The sequence below is a fragment of the Mustela nigripes genome, chromosome 6 (assembly GCF_022355385.1).
Source record: "Mustela nigripes isolate SB6536 chromosome 6, MUSNIG.SB6536, whole genome shotgun sequence".
NCBI classification, from domain to species: domain Eukaryota; kingdom Metazoa; phylum Chordata; class Mammalia; order Carnivora; family Mustelidae; genus Mustela; species Mustela nigripes.
In genome coordinates this window covers 18525169-18544489 of record NC_081562.1, presented here as the reverse complement: position 1 = coordinate 18544489, position 19321 = coordinate 18525169, and the positions used below count along the sequence as shown (strand labels likewise).

General features: G+C 39.9%; 1 protein-coding gene across 1 annotated transcript in view; it reads right to left on the bottom strand.

The window, feature by feature from the left end:
* Positions 1–1491: 1491 nt before the first annotated feature.
* Positions 1492–19321, bottom strand: part of PAH (phenylalanine hydroxylase) — a 71964-nt gene continuing 54134 nt past the window's right edge. Inside the window, exons 6-13 of the mRNA XM_059402224.1 lie at positions 16154–16350; positions 13879–14014; positions 12750–12819; positions 9219–9275; positions 7327–7422; positions 6746–6879; positions 3466–3581; positions 1492–2300 (exon numbers count right to left, since the gene is read on the bottom strand). Of these exons, the coding sequence (XP_059258207.1) occupies positions 2257–2300; positions 3466–3581; positions 6746–6879; positions 7327–7422; positions 9219–9275; positions 12750–12819; positions 13879–14014; positions 16154–16350 (850 nt within the window). The 3' untranslated portion in view covers positions 1492–2256. The remainder of the gene's footprint in view (positions 2301–3465; positions 3582–6745; positions 6880–7326; positions 7423–9218; positions 9276–12749; positions 12820–13878; positions 14015–16153; positions 16351–19321) is intronic.

The following is a 19321-nucleotide window of genomic DNA, read 5'->3' as shown; positions in this document are numbered from 1 at the left end:
TATAAGTTCTTTAGAAACTTATTGAACACTAATACTAAAAATGTATAATGGTTATATGTATTTCTCTTTTTTAGATGCAATTGGCTAGTTATCAGTAAAGCATTACTATTTTTTCTAAAAAAAAAAAAAGCTCATTTACTGAATATGAAACAGATAATAATACTAACACAGGAAAGTATGTTGAATCCATTGCTTTAGGTTGGGTTTTTATGTCCAGATAAAAAGAGCTAAGTACTGAGTAACACATTACTTAAAAAATCAGTATGTAATTTTTTTCTGCAAAATTGCAACCCAAACCTAAGTTTTAATTTCAAACACATTAAATTATTTTCAGTAAGACTAAGAAGCACTACCAAATAAAATATCTAGTCTAAAATACCATAAAATATTTTAGTTCCAAAATCAAGAACTTAATATAAAGTAAAGAAATATTTATCAAAATAGTCCCTTTGCAAGGTGTTTAGGGTCTCAAGAAACAGATAAAAGAACATTTCCACTTTTAGAATCAGCATTTGTCAGTAGGTTCTACAGAGGCATGAGGAAATAAATACAGATATGAAAACCCAAATTCAAAGCAATGAGATCCCAGACACAATCAGACCAAATTGATCTTTCCACCCAGGTAGCATAGTTGAGCTAGTATTATTACACAGTTAGTGGGTCGGGGACGTCGGTTTAAAGACACATGTCAGCATTTGAATTGTATTTAAAGGCTGGAAGAAACCTTGATTCATCCATTTAAACTCCTTTACGGTTCAAGTAAAACTGAGATCCAAAGTAAATTATCCAGAAGTGACATAACTGGCAATTGGCAGCACTGGCCACCAGAAGTAAAGTTCTCTCAAATTTAATGTACCAATAGACTCTCTGGGCATTAAAAAACAAAAACAAGCAAAAGCAAAAAAAAAAAAAAAAAAAAAGCAAAAGCAAAAACAAAAACAAAAGCAAAAGCAAAACAAAACACCTGAGGTACTGAAAGATTCAGGTCTCTGTGGTCCATCTCCAGATATTCTGGCTGGCTGGATAGAGTTGGGATATGCCCAGGATTTATTGTTGATGATGATACAGCTTGATACAGCTGGTCTGAGAATCACCCATGAACACATACTATGCAAGTCCTCTGAGATCTAACTATTTCCAAAGTAAAATGATAAGGTGGTGTGAAAATTTCAAAGCATAGCTTTAAAGATGCTGTATTTTTTTCCTACTGTTTCTCAGATAGTCATGCATTTGTATAAAATGTACAGCCAACAGAAATCAAAGTCTGTTGACTATCAGACATAACTTAGATTATCACAGTGAACTCTGTGATGCATTGGAAATCTGAGACTGATCATTTTTTTTCATGCCACAAGATTATCCAGTTAATGTGTTTCTAAGACAATGGAGAGGAATATTTGAAACTGTAAAATTTTCTAACCCCTTGACTTTTTTAAACATAACTAAAATTCTCACTTTTGTTGAGGATTTTCTATTTAATAATATACTCCATTATTCTTTCACTGAGTATTTATTGAATATCTACCAGCCAAACCTTCAGTTAACATCAGTTGCATCTCATGTATCTACAAAATATCTACAAAGAAGTGACAATTAATTGGAAGATGATATTGAAATTTGTAGGAGTCAGGTGAGGACTTATATTACCTTCCATGGCAGTATTTATGATTACAATAAAATACACAGAAGTACTTCAATATTATGTTATGAACTTCAATCTTTATAACTATTTTAATGAGCTCTTGAATTAAAGGAAATTACATGGGTAAAACACAACAATACTTAGAATTATAGTTTACTGAACAGAAAATGACTTTTGTAGGTTAAATTTATATTAAATCAACAAATTCAATTCTAATAATAGGCTTGTGTTTTATATTGAGTGATATGTATTCCTTTAGGAATTTTCTATGGCCAATAACAAAAGCATATATGAAGCTTGAGTAAATCAGTTCCCGATTTTAATTAATGCTGATGAAAGGTGACAGATTATTGACTTTAACTGAATTGAGAGTATGGGATTATCATCTATAAATCAAAGATGACCCCAGAAGATTATGCTTTTGGATATGCATTAATATGCTGTCATTTCAAGTTATTTTGATTTATTTGTTCATCCTACATATTGTTCCAAAAAAGATTTAAGGCTGTCAATTCAAATTAAGGTTTACTTTTCAAACTTTTTCAGATGAAATGAAATTTCTATCAACAGATTTCTATCAACAGATTCTCAGTTGACAGGTTTTGTCCATGGTTTCACTTTATTTTCTGGAGGGCACTACAAAGGATTCCAACTTCACCTACAAAGAAAAAAAAATGGGCCACTCATATCATGAGAAAACACATTTTAAATTTCTACAATGTGTAACACATTAGGGGATCAATGGGATGTATAGATATGCTGGGTACGATCCCAGCCTTTAAGGAGCTTACAGATTAGTTATGGTGATATGATTTGGGCAGTTATAGCATAGGGACTTACAAGTTTTAATGTAATTACCTTCCTTTTTCCATGGGAGGAGTTAACAATTTTCTCTCTTTTTCTTTTATGGGACCATCTATAGATATTTGTAAGGACTTAAGCTATGAAATCTAAAAGTGTAGTTCACAAGAACCCCCTGTGTCAGAATCACATAGAGCCTTATTACAAATACAAACTCCCGAGACTTATCACAATTTTAGTAAATTTAGTCTGGGACTATGAGTCAGGGTTGTTAATTTTTAATTAGCTCTCCAAATGATTCTGATGTACACTAGGTTTGAGAATGCATGGTCTAAGCAGATAAATCAGCCTAGATTGCTAGACCATTGGACTACAATGGAGCTGCTCCCATTCATGCATAGACCAAGGGTCCACAGGAACAAATATACTTCAAAGAAGTGGAAGGAGCCCTGGAGATGGACAAGCAATTTCAGTGGAGTATTAGAGAGATACTTCAACTTCAAGTTCCTGGAGCGGAGTCTGAAGCACTGGAAAGGGAATCCAGTGAGAAGCAATGTAACACTCTGCTTTTTTTTTATGAGTAACTATTATAATATCCTCACTGTCCTGGAAGAGTGGTAGTCCCATGGATGAGCCACTAGATGGCCAATAAAGTAGCTAGAACCTGTCTTATAGGGGCTGAAATTCCAGGCACAGCAATATCCACTGGGCACTTAGAGGCAAGACAGTATAGAGGCAAAGGAGAAAGAGGAACATGACAGTGAGAAGACAGAGTGGAGAGCTGGTGTGGTGCTGGGAGTAGCATGGAATCTAGGAAAGTCAAAGAAGAAAAGACCCTCAAAGCAATTCTGACCTTTTTGCCAAGCTCTTCTCCCTTGACAAACAAATGGCTTACCTGGAGATGCTTTTCTCCTTAATTCAATATTTGATAAATTTCCTATTGTTCCTATGGTGAGGGTAAGAAAAATCTAACTCTCTATTTCTGGTAAAGAGAGTGGCCTCCTGGGGTGTGAGTTACTTACTGTTGATGGAGTCGGCCAAAATCTTAAGCTGCTGCGTATTGTCCAAGACCTCAATCCTTTGAGTGTATGGATCATAACGAACTGAGAAGGGCCGTGGGATTGTAGCAGCAAAGTTCCTGAAACCAAATCCATAGAGCTTAGTAAAGGGCATAATTCAGGGGGAAATAATTCTAAAAAAGATTTCTCGGTGGAATTTCACTTCAATCTCACTAGAACAAGGGTTTTAGAAACCAGGCTGAAAAGAGAAACGGAATTTTAGTGAGATCCTCTTGGGTAGACTTTGTGTGTTGTGTATGTATCTAGGTGTATATACAAACACACTTTGGCACGTATTTATTTAGTTACCTACCTCCAAAAAAGAGATATCAAAATAAAAGCACAGAAGACATTAAAACCAAAATTCTTACCATTAAATAAAACCCCAAAAAAGCAAGTAAATCTAAACAAAGAATGCTACAGAAAGAAATAAGCTCTGAGATGCTTGGAAATCAATGCAAGGAGGGAAACATAGCTCTCAAGAATGGAAGAAAACATTATGTTATAAATGAAATTTAACATGAATTGAGCGCCATTTATGTACCAAGAACTCTGTGAAGTCCTAATTGTGCTATTCTCTTTACAACTATCATCCCTAATTTAATCTTCATACAAATCGTAGAAGAAGGTACTATTACTATTCTTATTTTACTGATGAGAAAACTGAAGCTTGGGGAGATTCAATGACTACCAAATCATACTAGCAATAAATTGTGCAACTGAAAATGGACCCAGGTAGTCTGACTCTGGCCTGTGTTCTTTACTTATTTGCTTTCTTGATGCATTCATTACATCTGGGTCTTGGAGGAATGTACCAGGAGGTCCTTATGAGGGACATCAAGCAATACAACTAGTAAGATACCCCCAAATAGCCTATAAAATGCAATGGCATCAGAAATGATATTTCTAATTTGACTTCCAGTAAGAGTCAAAGCTGCCATACTGAGAAGACAACTGTAAGGGAAACTAGTGGGCTCTCTCCATGTTTGCCAAGAGTGGTGGATCATAGTGGCTGGAAACCCAAGTTCTAGAACCAGACATTCAGCTCAAACTTGCTTCTGCCAGTGACAGCCCTTATGGGCTGCACCTTGGTGTCCTCATTCTTCTATAAATGTGGAACTAAGAACAATACTACCTGAGAGGGTCATGGCAAGTGCTCTTATAGTATAGAGTAAATCCTACATGAGTGTTAGCTGTTCTTTCATTAGTGACTGGGACTCCAGAAGAACAAATGGTTAAGTATGTCTCTCTACCGCTGCTTCTCTGAAAAGAGCTTTCTCTACTCCACGGGTGACATGAAGCTTGTAATGCATGTCTGTGATTTGGCCCGCTCTGAGCCTCTTCCCTCTTATTCCCATAGTTTGCCTCATCTTTGCTTTGGAAAATCTGCCTCTATGCCATTAGAAGTGCTTCACCTAGGCGGTGAGTCTCAGGGCCCACCTCTCCTCCAGACAGGGATGGGGCACATGATCACACTCAGCAGGTTTCTTTCTACCTAGAACTTGAATTTTGAAACTGAAAATGGTTAAAAGTGGTTTCTCTTAGCTGGGAGACTTTGAGAGAATACCTCCCTTTTCTGAACCCTGTTTTCAGCATTCCCTTTGACTCTGTGAGTTAACCATTCAGCAGGATAGGGATTTTGTGGTAGTCTCCTCTGGGCTGTGGGCACTGACAGAGTGTGTGGTATTTCTAAGGCCCAAAAATCAAGGTTCTGGCAAGCTCTTCTCTGTTGGTCTGGGACTGATCACTTCCTGGGTTAGAAAGTCATCACCAGGAGGCCCCACTTAAATGTGACCCTGGTTTGACAGAGAGGTTATGAGTACTATCTCTGATTCAGTCAGCCCCTTACCAGCTTTATAATTCTGGGTGAGTCTCTTACCCCTTATATGCTTCTGAACCCCACCTGCAAACTTCATAGTCTTATCTGAAGAGTAAATGAATCCATACATGAAAAACACTTAGAACAGTGTTTAGTACATAATAGGTGTTAGGTATTTAACTTGCTTCTTCTTCTTCTTCTTCTTCTTATTATTATTATTATTATTATTATTATTATTATTATACCCAGATGGGGTAATGCACAAAACCACTTAAATACATAACCCCAAAAGGGTCTCAGAAATGACAAAGATGAATCCTTAGGGGCTAGAGGAAGGCTATACTACCAGCAGGGGATGGAGATTTAGGAAATAATTAGAAACGAATAACTGAAATAACTTGAAGGCCCTGGAAAGATAGGAGAAAATGAGACATCTTAGGCCAAACCATGTGGACTTATGGACAAAAATTTTACCTTCCATCACCTAAGCCCAATGCAGGGGAAGCTGGCATACCCAGCTTTATGGGATCCCAGAAACCTGTATATCTATGTCTATCATCCCTCATGGATAAGATATAAAACAAAAGAAACACCAACTATCAGGATAGTCATGTCTAGGTGGAACCTCTGCCTGACCTGTCTCTTGTTGGGAGGAGAGTCACTCGAGCAGATTATAGATAGGGCTGTCAGCTGAGAGGGCTGAGAATCTGAGTCTTGCTAGTTTTCCATCTTTATCAGCCTTTTGCTAGACTGCCTCTGCGATTGATGTGTTTGCCTATTAACTTATTACATGATCATTATGTATCAGGCACTGTTCCAAAGACTGAGGAAAGAACAGGAAAACAAAAGGATGATAATTCCTACCCAAATGAATCTTAAATCATGTAATATATCTAACATTAGCAGGTGCTAAGGGGAAAAATATACTGCAGGAAGGGCAAGGAGTTTGGGGATGGGGATGGGTAGGGATTATAAGTAAGTCAGTTAGAGAAAGACACATTGAGGTTAAATGAGAGTGAAGATTTGAAGAAGTTAGGGGGTGAATTTTGCAGGTATTGGAACAATAAAGTGACTCCCCCAGGTTAGGAGAATCCTAGGAGTGATTTGTTGGGGGCCTTTGTGGCTACTCTGTATATGGGGAGTTCAGTGCCTGGACTTAGTGGCTGCATTAAAACAAGGATCCAGTGGCAGAATTGTCTGCATAGGCCAACATGTCCAGACAATAATCTGTGAAATGGTGTCCCACTAAGGAACCCCTCCCAAACAGAAAGTGAAAAGGAATAAAGATGGGGAGGCTCTGACTGCTGCACACTCTTACTATAAGCATTGGAGTCTACTCTCCTGGACAACCACCCACGGATCAATGGCACCAGACAAAATCAGGAGACCCCAAGTTCTTCTGACCCACCTTGGTCACCACCTCACCTCACTTTCTCCTTTGCATCATTAAAACTCTCAGCCACATAATAGAGGGGCTGGAACTCTGTGACAGTGTACTCCTGGGTGGCTGTCTTCTCTAGCTCCAGGGGGAGGAGTTTTGGCTTGCCGGACAAGCAGTACTGCAGGTAGAAAGGGGAATGTATTCACAGGTAAGTCTGGGTCAGTTGTTCCTGTTGCCTCCATTGGCTATTTGTGTACCTTCTCCTATCGCATCCTGACTCCTTCCACACCCCCCACCAAATGCATTTAACTAAATTATTTCACATACACTAGATCCTACCCTCATAGCCCATCTTAAAACCTACAGTCCAGATAGAAAGGAGTAATTCCCTCTAGCCATGATCAAAAGAGGATGTAAGAGCCAACTACAAGGATTTACATACATCTGTATGCACAGGTCAGCCCTGGGATCTGGAGGCCCTTCTGTTTTGTAGACCTGTGTACTTGCAGTTCAACTTCTATATCTAACACCCAAAGTCTTGAACAAATCATAGCTGCTAAGGTACCAATTATTTGCGGATTAACCCCTAGGTTGAATCTCAAAATGGATATTAATGGGGTCATACCTGTAATTCACCAAAAGATGACAGGAGCCCAGCACCATATGCCTTTATGGAGTCTCCTTGTTTGCAGAGGCCAAACTCCACAGTAAACCAGTAAATCTGGAATGGAATGTGAAGTTGAGAGCACACCCCAAGGAAGTGAAAGGCAGCAGATGCCCCAGGGATAAGGACAGGACTGTCCAGGTGAGAGTTTGTCCAGGTCTCTTCTCTGAATCACCATGACTTGGGGTCACTTCTCTGTGTTCTATGTCTCACTCTATCCAGTCACTGCTTGAATCAAGAGTTGGCTGAAAGTAAGAAGTGATAGGAAGCAGAGAGGGAGTGCTAAGGAAGCCCAAGAAGATAGCACTAACAGGTAACTCTAAATGACAGGAAATCCTCAACCCCTTTTGCTTTGTTCTCTGTGGCATTAACTAGAATGAGATGTTCCATTTAGCTGGCCAGACTTATCATGCAATCCCATCAAGCTCAGTCATGGGAGGTAGGAGATTTGGTAGTGATAAAATCATTGACAGCGTCCTGCCATCCATGCTAAAACCTGGGCGGGTTCTGATGTACTGCCAACAATTGCACTTATCCTCCTCAAATAACCAAGTCCTTTCTTTAAACAGCTCCCAGTCCAACATGTCCTAGATGCCTGGCCTGGGGAAGGTGATTCTGGAATTTTGGCATAACTTTACTGACCAGGGCCAAGAGAAACGTTGGGTCCAGTTAGCTGCTGCAGACAGTCATGGTCTTGGAAAATTAGGGATGGATTACTAGTTAAGTCTGGTTATTGCACGACAGAATGTGAAGTTTGTAAGCTTAGTCCTTTGTAGACCTTAGTCCTACATAGACTTCCTCATGTACAGATGAGGTGTTTTCAGCCCAGGGAGGTCAAGCAATATACATCTAGTTACACAGCAAATCAAAGTCAGAGCGAGAGTCTAGAGCTATTCCCAGCCCAGTATATTCAATAGTAAGGTTTTTGTTTTTGTTTTTTGAGAATTTATGTTGGCGATAAGTACTCTTATCATTGTCATAACAGGTAACATACTGCTCTGAGTTCTGGGTTTGTTTTCTTCCTACAGATGAGAAGCTGCTTCTTGCATCTATATAGAATCTGACATTTAAAAATCCATGTTCACACACATGTAACTCTTCATACCATTATTATATATTTTTTACATGGGCAGAATATAAACTAATGTAACCATTTTTAGAGATGAGGAAGCAAAAGCCACTTGCCCAGAGGCTCAGAGCAGCTGCTCAGTGAGAAAAAAACTTCTGGAAATTTTTGCTCTTTGGATAAACTGAATTCATAAACTTCTAAACGGATACATATCAAATTGTAAGAAATGTGACTCAGATGTTGGGGAGGGATAAACTCATTGGAAAGGAGTCTGTAGGAAGAAAACCCCCTGCTGTGCAGAGTTGCTGATTCCACACTTCAATCCATGACTGTCATCACATTCACTGAAGAGAGGGAAGTGTATGATAAGACAAGGAAAGCCCACCTCCATTTCCACCTGTGTCTAGTAAAGGAAAAATCCAAATGCTGGCTCCAGGGCAAAAGAGGGGTGTAAATATTTCCTCTTCAAAGCCATGAATCCAGGCCATTCCCCTTCCACATTCACACTTTATGCCCAAAGATTCTCAAGAGCTATCATTATAGCCCATTAGTGTTTAAGATACTTTGTTTAAAATTACATGTAAACATTTGCATGCAGCTGATTTCAAAATCAGACCATGAAGGAAAAATCAAAATATGAAATTTTACTTGTGTGAATGTAAGTCAGCACATTCTGATATGTCCCCCCAAATGACCTGGCTTTCAGGGAGGGATTGAAGCTTTGAAGACCCGAGGGCTCTAGCCTATAGCCTCTCACTATCCACCAGAGGCAGAAGGAACTTACTGTGGCGAGTTTCTCAATGTACTCATCAGGGGCACCCAGAGAGGCAAGGCCAATTTCCTGTAATTGTAAAGAAACAGAGTCACTGGCATGGCTGGGGTCTGCATAGCTTAAAACTTCACCCTCAGCTCCCACCTTGCACTATAGCACAAGAAGGTGATGGGTGACCAGACGCCTTCAGAAGGGCCCAGATAGACCCTGATTATTCTATTAAGTCTTGTCTAGCCACACATCATAGATCCCTAGAGCAGGAAACCTTACTTCGTCACTTGGTCCTTTATATTTACTTTACAAATGAGAAAAGTGAGGCACAGAGAAGGGAGGTGACCTACTTAAGGTCACACAGTAGGTTATGTCTAAAGCTTCATTCCTTGATTCCAACTCAGTGGTTATTCTCCCACAGCTCAAGCAGAACATTCATGGAATACAAGATGAGTGTCTTAAGCCAAGTATCCTCAAGATACCACAGAAGAATTACAGAGAAATGTTTGACATCCACCCATCTAGCTAGAGAGTCTGAAATGCTATGGACCACTTTTCATTCCAGTTCCAATTACAGGATTCCCTGAGTGGTCTCTTTGTCTTTGTCTCTTTTATAATATTTGCTCCAGCTTGCTTTGTATCAGACAGAGTATATATACACAAATAAATATATTTGCTTTCCCTACTATATGCATTCATTCATTCCAAAATGTTTACTGAATGTCTTCTATGTAGTTGTCAGTGTACAGAATCAAAAGAAATCCTAGACCTCATGGTGTTTACATTAAAGGCAGACAATAAATAATAAGCATATACATAGGTATATTAGAAGGAATATGTTATTTGAAAAGAAGAAACAAAAGAAGAAGGAGACAAGGATGAGTGGAAGTGCCAGGAGAACAGGAAGAGGCTGCAATTTTAAAAATAGTTTCAGAGCAAACGTCATTGAGAAGGTGATATTTGAACAAAGACTTGACGGAAGTGAGCTTATTGGCTCTGCTGACATGTGAGGGAACAGCGTTGTATAGATCACATGTATAGCCCATGAAAATGCTCTCTAAGGAGGAGAAATGTCAGTAGGTTCAATTAACAGGGAGGGACCAGTATGGCTAGAACAGAATAAGGGTGGGGAGAGAGGCAGGTGGTATCAAAGAGGGATGTGGGGCTCAGTCATATACAAATTTTTTGGAATTTTAGGGTTTAGGATTTTCTTTTCAGTGAAATGGTAGTCACTGCAAGGTTTTGAGCAAAAAAGCAGCAAGATCTGATTTACGTCATCCAAGATTTATTCTGGCAGCTATGTGAGAACAGATTGTAGGGGGTTGAGAGTAGGGCCTTAAGAAGGTACCACAGTCCCCAGGGTGAGAAACAATTATGGCTGAGACCAGCTTGACAGCAGTGGAAATGATGGACAATGGTCAGATTTTACACATATTTTGAAAGCAAAATACATACAACTTTCAGAAAGATTGGTTATGGGTATTTGAGAGAGAAAGAAGCTAATAATGTCCCCTAAGTGCTTTTGGTTTGAGCAACTGAAAGGATAGAGTTATCATGAACTAACACAGGGAAGGCTGTGGTTGGAGAAGGTCTGGACAAGAAGATCAGGCATTCAGTTTTGGAGAGGATGAATATAGATGTCTAATAGATACCCAAGTGGAGAAACTGAATAGGTTCTTAGATACATAAGTCTGAGTTTGGGGATTGAAGGTCTGGGCTGAAGATACAAATGTGCTTGTCATCAGGACAGAGATGATATTTAACGCAGGGAGTTTGGGTGAGATAACCAAAAGAATTGAGGTAGACAGAGAAGGACTAAGGATTGGGCTTACTTTAGAGCAAGAGGCCACATGGTCTTCATCTCTGGGTCAAACTCAGAGCCTGGCCCATACTGCATGCTGAGAAAATGCTGAGGTAGAGTGAACTAAATTCAGACGGTTGGCTCTCCTTTCTTGTCCCTCTCCCCATCTCTGTCCACCCTTCCTGTTCAGACATGCCACAGTCTAACAGAAGTCACTGAAACAGTGCTCTGTTCTCATGGTCACCATTCTTTGTGAGCCCAAAGCTTGCCTTAAAAAGGGTCCCAAGATTTCCCTATGCTTAATCCCCATCTCTTCTTGCACTCTAGTGGGAAGCTAATCCTCCTTTTAGATCAAAAAGAATTTGCTCAGGGAACTTTCAAAATTACACCTCCCTTGGGACTGTCCAGGTATAAGTTGGAGCCATGTGACACTTATGGCCCAGTAGCATCTATCTGTTGACTCATGTAATTGTCCGCCCCTTTAGGGAACTCCCCCAAATGGAAATGGCTTAAGGAGGATTGTCACTTAACCTCTGACTGAGCAGAAGAGCTTCTGGTAGTGAGAATAAAAAATTCCTATTCTCTAAAGAAATCACTGATTATTCTTTGGCCAGAGGAAGAAACCCCAGTTTTAAAGTTGTTCCAAGCAATCAGTGACATCTTGACAGCAGGAACCATTCTTCTGAACGTTAGCCAGTCAACAATAGCCTCAGTCAAATGGTGATACTTACAAGTTAAATTCAGCTAACCCCCACTCAACTCATAAAAGTCCAACAATCTCTAAACACCACAGTTCCCTAAACCCCACATAAAAGCAAGGTTTTGTTTGTTTGTTTGTTTGTTTGTTTCAGATATTAAGTGGTAACCTCTTCAATCAACAGTGAAACTATTTATTTCTTCCTGCTGAGGGAAAAGATATAAAATTCACACACAATCCTATTACTCTGAAATTCATGCTTGGTGCAGTATTTGCTTATGACTCATTCCATTTGATATTTATCCTTCCCTATGAGGAAGATTATTGGCAGTCAAAACTTTGTATTGATTTTCACTTGTGCAGACTGACACACATAGGTCACACAGCTGGTTGGTGGCAGGGTGGGATGTATGGGTGCATCATTCAACTTTCCCATGATCCCAGCTACCCAAACATGGCTTACCCTCTCAGTGCTCTGAAGGAATTACTAGGATTCTTTCTCTCATGTAAAAAGCTCACCACTGTGATAGAGGAATCAAGGCATAGTCTGTTGCTTTGATGATAATGGCAAGACATCTGGCACATCAGTTCTTGCCAAGTAGGAGCTGGGTTATTGGAACTGGATCCTCAGCAAATATTATCTTATTTAATTAAAGCATATACAAAAACAACTGCCTGACAAGGTTGGAAATGGCAAGGCCCTAAAGAGGAGGGGAAAAGTGCCAGGAGAACTTGGAAGAAGGTAAGGTTATTTCTCTGTGGGGATCAGGCAGGCTTTCTGGGATGAAATCTCACTAAACCTAGTGAGATTAGCAAATTCAGCAGCACATATATAATTCAGAGGATGAGTGGCTCACTACCCCCATGTTGTGATCCCTGGAATGAGTATTTAGCCATCTCCATGGGACCATATGCCCATCTCTGGTGGGATCACAGAATGGTATCTGGTTTCCACTCTTGCAGAGGACACAAGGGCCCCTCCATAGACTCAATTCACTTGAGCAATCTAGGTCTCAATCTTATAATTAAAAGGCCAAAAGCATCCATTCCTCACCTGGGAAAACTGAGCAAAGCTGCGATCTGAAAACAAGGGTACGTGTCCCAACAGTTCATGGCAGATGTCACTGAAAGAGAGAAAGCACAGAGCTTGAAGGTAAAGAGGGTTATAAGTCAAGTGAGACTCAGTTTTTCCACATGAGAAGTGGACAAAAGAAAGGAAGTGAGCCATTATTGTTTAAGACCTTATTCCCAACAATAAGTGGTATGTAAAGCTTGGGAACAGATGAGGCAAGGTATAAAAGAAAAGGAGGAAGGAAAGAAAAGTAGGGGGCAAGTCAGAGAACAACAGCAAGAGGATCTTAGGTGTACGCTCAGTAGGGTGCAGAACAGAAGAGCCAATATTCCTTTGGACTTTCTCCTATACACCTGCGCATGTTGTGGGTCATGAGCACTTCCTATCCCAAGTCTTCATCTTGGTATTGACATCCTGGGCATCTTGAGCAGATGAAATGTGCTCAGTTATTCCCCATAAGAAACAAAAATTAAATTAAAAATAGTGCTATTGTTTTCTTATTCTAAAGGGGGGCAACAGTCATTCAGAGAAGAAAATTTACATTTATTTAATACATTATGTGTCAGGTTCATGAGGAATAGGTCTTTTCTGATTTGTAGTTATAAACTTTGTGGACAGGCTGCTAACTTCTTGTATAAATTGAGTAAGTTCTATTTGATTAAGAAGATGGCTAAATGCCAACATAAGGGACATGGTGGTCAGCCATTCTCTACCTTCAGAGAAGACACATCTAGACATAAAAATATTAGAATCATCTAGAGGTATATTCTGGAGGTATTGAGATACTTTGGCCACCACTTGTTCCTGTTCTCATTGGGGACATCATAGTTTTGATTCTTAAAATCCCTTTGGAGCTTGACTGTGACTTCTTATTCTCATGACCCAGGGAGATCTGAATTTGTGGTTCACAAGATGCCCAAATCTCCAATCAGTATGGTCTGTTGGACAGAGAAAATACCCAAGAGAGATGATCTCTCTCTTTGTGCTAAACATCAAACCATCCAGAAAATGATCTGTAGATCAGCCCTTGATGAACCCAAACCTCATCCTGAAGCAGTGAGAAATGGCACTCACTGTTGTTGGATATTAGCAGCAGGAGCAGAACACTCACGGTTCAGGTGTATACATGGGTTTGGACCCATGTCTGATGTACTGAGTGCAGTGGAAGACTCGGAAGGCCAGGCCACCCAAGAAATCCCGGGAGGAAAGCAGGCCAGCCACAGGTCGGAGGCGGAATCCAGTGCAACCTGCAAAGCAGAGAAAGAAAACTCAAAGCCTGTCATGGCAGAGCCAGAGGCACCTGAAGACCCTTAGGTAGGAAAGTAATACTCCCAACTGTCTAGCAGCAGGGATATTGATGTCAAGTAGACTTGGGTTCACATCTCTGCACCTATATAGATGGGCAATTTGGGTCATGCAACTTCATTTCTCTGAGCCTCATTTCCTCCTCTGCAAAATGTGGATAGATACTTCCTAGTGTTATTCCAAGAATCAAATAAACTAATAAATATAATGTACTTATCACAGAGCCTAGCACACTGGAGCATTTAAAAAATTTACCTTTCATTATAGTTTATTAGGATGAAACATTTATTCCTTATTTCTCTTGTCTCTAGACTAGGGATGGAATTTTCATTCTACTTCCAGAAGGAAAGAGTATGAAAGGAACACTTCTAGCTTCTCTACTGACCTTCACACACTACACCCCAGAAAGAGCAAGGACTTCTCTGATTGGAACAGTTGGGAAGAGAAAGTGGATATTCTCTATTTGACCCCTTTGGTCCTTTCTCTCATAACTGTCTGCCCACAGAGGAGCACATTCTGGTCTGCCCTGGGTCATGCAATAGAATATACACTTCACCAGTGTATATTCTGAAAAGGTTACATAATTCAGAGGTGAAATACTAGAAAATCCATTTTGTTTGTACATCCATACCACATTCTCTAAGTAGTTTTGTCAGTAATAAAGTTGATATTTTGATCCTCTCTCTGATTCTTATATCTGGCTCTCAGTTTGTTTCAAACTTGGAAGGAGAATAATAATCACGGTGATAATGGTGATGATGATGATAATGGTAGCTAACACTATATATACTGCGCACCGTATGTCAGAAACCATATGTTCTAGACACTTTATAAACACTAACTAGTTCTCCTAATAACCCTATGAGGTAGATGTTCATATCATTTCCGCTTTACAGATGGCAAAGTTGAGAACAAAGAGTTAAAAAGTCTTGTCCAAGGTCTCAGCTACAGTCAGTCTGGCTTCAAAGTCTATTTCCTTAGTTACTTCTCTATAACTCCCCTATTACTATTTTTATTATCTCACTATTGGCTATGGAAACATGGATAATTGGCCAGAGAATGTCTTTAATACCTCCTTGCCCCTGTGCCATGTTCCCTGGACATGTTCCCTGGCTAAAACTGACTCTGCTTGGTCTCTCATTCCCTTCTTTATCTTATAGGTAGAGACTTTCCAAATAGAAGGGACCTGAAATGTCATCCAGCCCATCCCCAATCTATCCCAGCTGCCACTTTTCTTCCTGCTACATAATATCCCTTGACCCTTGCCTCAGAGTCAACCATACCATCTCCACATAGCTCAGAGGCATAGAAGCTTCTTCATTTCTGTAAAGCTGTGGTCTGTCTTCCTACTTTCTTTAGTTCTACCTGACACATACTAGATGTTCAATATGTATTAGTTGATAGTCTTATTTCAGTTTTGCTGAATTAATGCTTTCTGGCAGAAAAGAAAATACTTATCTCACGTGGAAATGGTGTGTAGAGACTAGTCATCCCAATAATGTATTTGCCCACAGAATTACTCAGATTCCAGTTCAGCCCAAATTCACTGAGCACTTATTGTATATGTAGCACCATGCTGGATGTTTTCACTTGCAATGTCTTATTTCATTCCCATAACTTCCCTAAGAGACAGTCTCCATTTGACAGATGACTAAATTGAGGCAGGTTACCCCAAATAGAGAGGGTCAAAGCAAGATCCATACCAGTTGGATGTACAGACTTAGAGTTAAGGGCTCTTGTCATTGCCACAAAGATCACATTTCTTACACAAATGCATATTGCAGCCATCTCACAACACAGCAGGAACTACAAGGGAGCCCTGTCTGGGCACCTGGGGCTTTGAGTATGGGAAAAAGTGCTTTTCAGAGAAGTGGGTATGGCAAAACCCATACAGGATGCCTTGTTTTGGATGACAGTGGATGAATGCAGAAGCTAACGGTGAGGCAGAACACAGCAGAGAAATGTTTCTCCGAGAATTAACCTGCATGCATTACCACAAACACACTCACACTGGCCTCGATTTACTTTCTTCCAAATCCCTTCACCGCCCTCCTCCCCTTTTGTCCCTAAAGTAGACTTACTCTGCAAAAATTGAGAAACATCTTCCAGCTGCGGAATGTTATCTTCACGGAAGCCACAGTACTTTTCCAGAAGTGGGAAGATGTGATTGTGTTCATAGCAAGCATGGGTTTTATACAAGGACTTCAGGGTCCTGAATACCGTCCCCCATGTTTTCTTTTCTTCTTCCGTGTATTGCACTTGAGGGATGGGCTGACCACTAGAATACAGGCATGAAATATTTGTCTCCAGCAGAGCAAATATAAAAAAGAGGAAGAAGGAGCATTAGCAGAGAGAGACAGATACAGAGTCTGTGAGCTGCTGCCACCCGGGCTACAGGGGATTTCATAAGTTATTTGAAAGAGGAAAGCTCTATTTTATGATATAGGAAACATTCATGCAGTTTGGTTAAGCAATGATACAAGCTCTCAGCTCACCTGCACATCAAAGTTTGTTCTCACTTTGGAAACCACTTGGCCTTTCTGCTCCCCTATCTCTCCAATTATTTACCCAGAGTGGAAATTCACTTAACTGCAGGGACCCAGCAGGTAACATAAATGGGTAATGTAGCAGTTTTGGACAATAAGAGGGTGAGAGCCGAGACAACTGAAGAAGGCATCCTCTTTCTAAACAAAGGCATCCAAGTACAAATAAAGCAATATCATGTTTCGTACTGTGTCAACTAATGTAATTATATCTGTGGAATAAAGTAGATCTAATTTGTGGACCATGAGTTTGAGACTCTTTTTTGTGGACATGCACTTGCTGGATTTGATATTTCTGACCTTAGGAGACTAAAAAGGTATTTAAATGCAGGCTAGGTATAAGATCCACTTATGCAGCATTTCCATTATGACACATCAGAACTATAGGGAGCTGGTTAAAGTATGCGTGTTGGACCCTGCCCCATAGATCCTGAATCTTTTGGGGAGGGAAAGCCAAGGCATATATCATATATTCCAATAAGCTCCAGGGGACATAGTATAATTTGAGAGTCATTAGTTCAAACGATCTTTTTGAAAATTCTCTAAAAATGAGCTGTGTTCTTAACAGTAAAAACAAATGAAAAAAACAAAGCCTGACCTTAAAAACCAGTGACTGTTCTTTGCACCACAGGCCTGTTTCCTAACAGGGTACACAGTGTCTGGGGACAAGGCAGCACTATTTACTTCGGAATTATGGATCATTTTCAGGCTCCAAAGTAGGTTTCTCCTGCCCTTTCAGAGTTGTAGCTCATCCAAAGTCATTAAAGCAAAGACACTGTATGTTCCCCAGAAAGGTGGGCAGAGATTAGGGAAAAACGATAGAGTTTTGGTGAAGAATTGGAAATAGGACAACTTCAGAAGACTCTATAATGACCACTAGGGATTGTGAATAGAACATCAGGTAAGCTCCTGCCTGAGAATGCACCATTATTCTGGGCCATGAGCTAATGGAAGGAAAAAAAAGGCTCTGATCATGACTCTGATCAACTCAGAGATGGGTTCATTACTTGGCTCTGCCAGTTCCTAACTGGATAGCCTCTGGAAATTTAATAAACCTCTCTAAGCCTAGTCTGTGCAACTATTATATGGGTTAATAATAAGTAACTATTTGGACGGTATAAAAGAAAATTAAGTGAAAAACTGTGTATAAAGTACCTAATAATGGTGCTGACCAATAATACCACTGGATAACGGATGAGCATTATAACTGATTCTTATTTGAAAAGAAAGCTATTTGCTATTTTGTAACATATTTTTAAGAGATAACAACATCCTGAGTATTAAGATGTCTCCCTGGTTGGTATTTGCTGATCTAGAGGTTCAATATCCCTTCCCCATTCTTTCAGTAAAGCACACTCCTCCCCTCCCAGTCTGAGATTCAGGTGGGAAGAAACTCTACCACTGCCACCTGGACATGTGACCAGGTCTGGCTAATTAGACTGTCTCCTTTCCCTGGTCCTAGAGACTGGCTGAGAGGTGGGCCCATATCCTAATCAGAGCCAGTGAGACTCAGTGAGAAAACCTGTGTGGACTTTTGTTGAAAAGAGCTAGAACCTCTGACTGAGTTGGGGTTTCAGCCTGGTGGCACTGGGCTCACCTCTAAGAGATATGAGACCAATGCCAGAGACTAAGGCCAAAGTAAAGGACTCCAGAGTCAGAGAGAGGGAAGGAAGTGTGTGGGACTCTGAGTGAGTTATTGCTACTTTCTGGGCCATATATACATTCAGTATAAAGACAATCAAATCTATCTTATAATGTTGTAATGGTAATCAAGTAGATCGTATCTGAAGTGTTACCTGGATATAGTAAATATTTCAGAATTTTTTTTTTCTGTCTCTCACACACACATATACACTAACTTCCATGGTCTGCTTGGGAATTAAACACAACACATTTTATTTCATCTTCTATTTCCTTTATGAGACCTGAGGTTCTATAAGGTCCTTGGTCTTTGAAGAAATTGTCAATTATTTTTTACCAAATCATGATCTCATTAAGTAAAATAAACTAAGATATTTTTAGGAAGAGTGTCAATTTGTTTTGAAACAAAAAGGATATTTATAGTTAAGCCAATTAGAATCCTTCTTAAAAAAAGTTTTAAGTAGAAGACATTGTTTCTGAATTATTCTGCCAACCAAATATGGCATTCAAAATACTCCAAGACCTGGAATAGACTTCCCTCTCCTTGGTGTCTTATTTTACTCCAGGCCCTTCCTCCCACTCATGGAATTATTAAAAGACAAATAATTTGGTGTCCCCAAACACAACTGTATCCCCCGCCTTTCTCTTTGGTTGTAAATTCTAACTCAATCTTTAATTCTCAGCCTAAACTTTACATCTGACAGACCAGTTCATTCAGTCTACATTTAAACTTCTAATGATATGGCCTCAAGACACCTGAGTTTTGACTTTGGTCAAAACTATCACATTTATTGCTACTATTGTCGTTGTCATCCCCATTGGTCCTCCAGAGGACATGGGCTCTGTTGATCTTGCTCTTGGGTAGGCTCTGGAACTTAGTAGACATATTTTATGACCTGATCAATATCCTGTGATTCTATGACTAGTGATGCATGAGTCTGTGCTTTATTCCCTTTGTGGAATAATGATTGGGAAAGTTCCAGAAATCTTAATGTAGGGACTATTGGCATAGAGGGTGGCAGACGCCAAGGAAGAGGGCCAAAGTTGAGTCCTGATAGACATTAC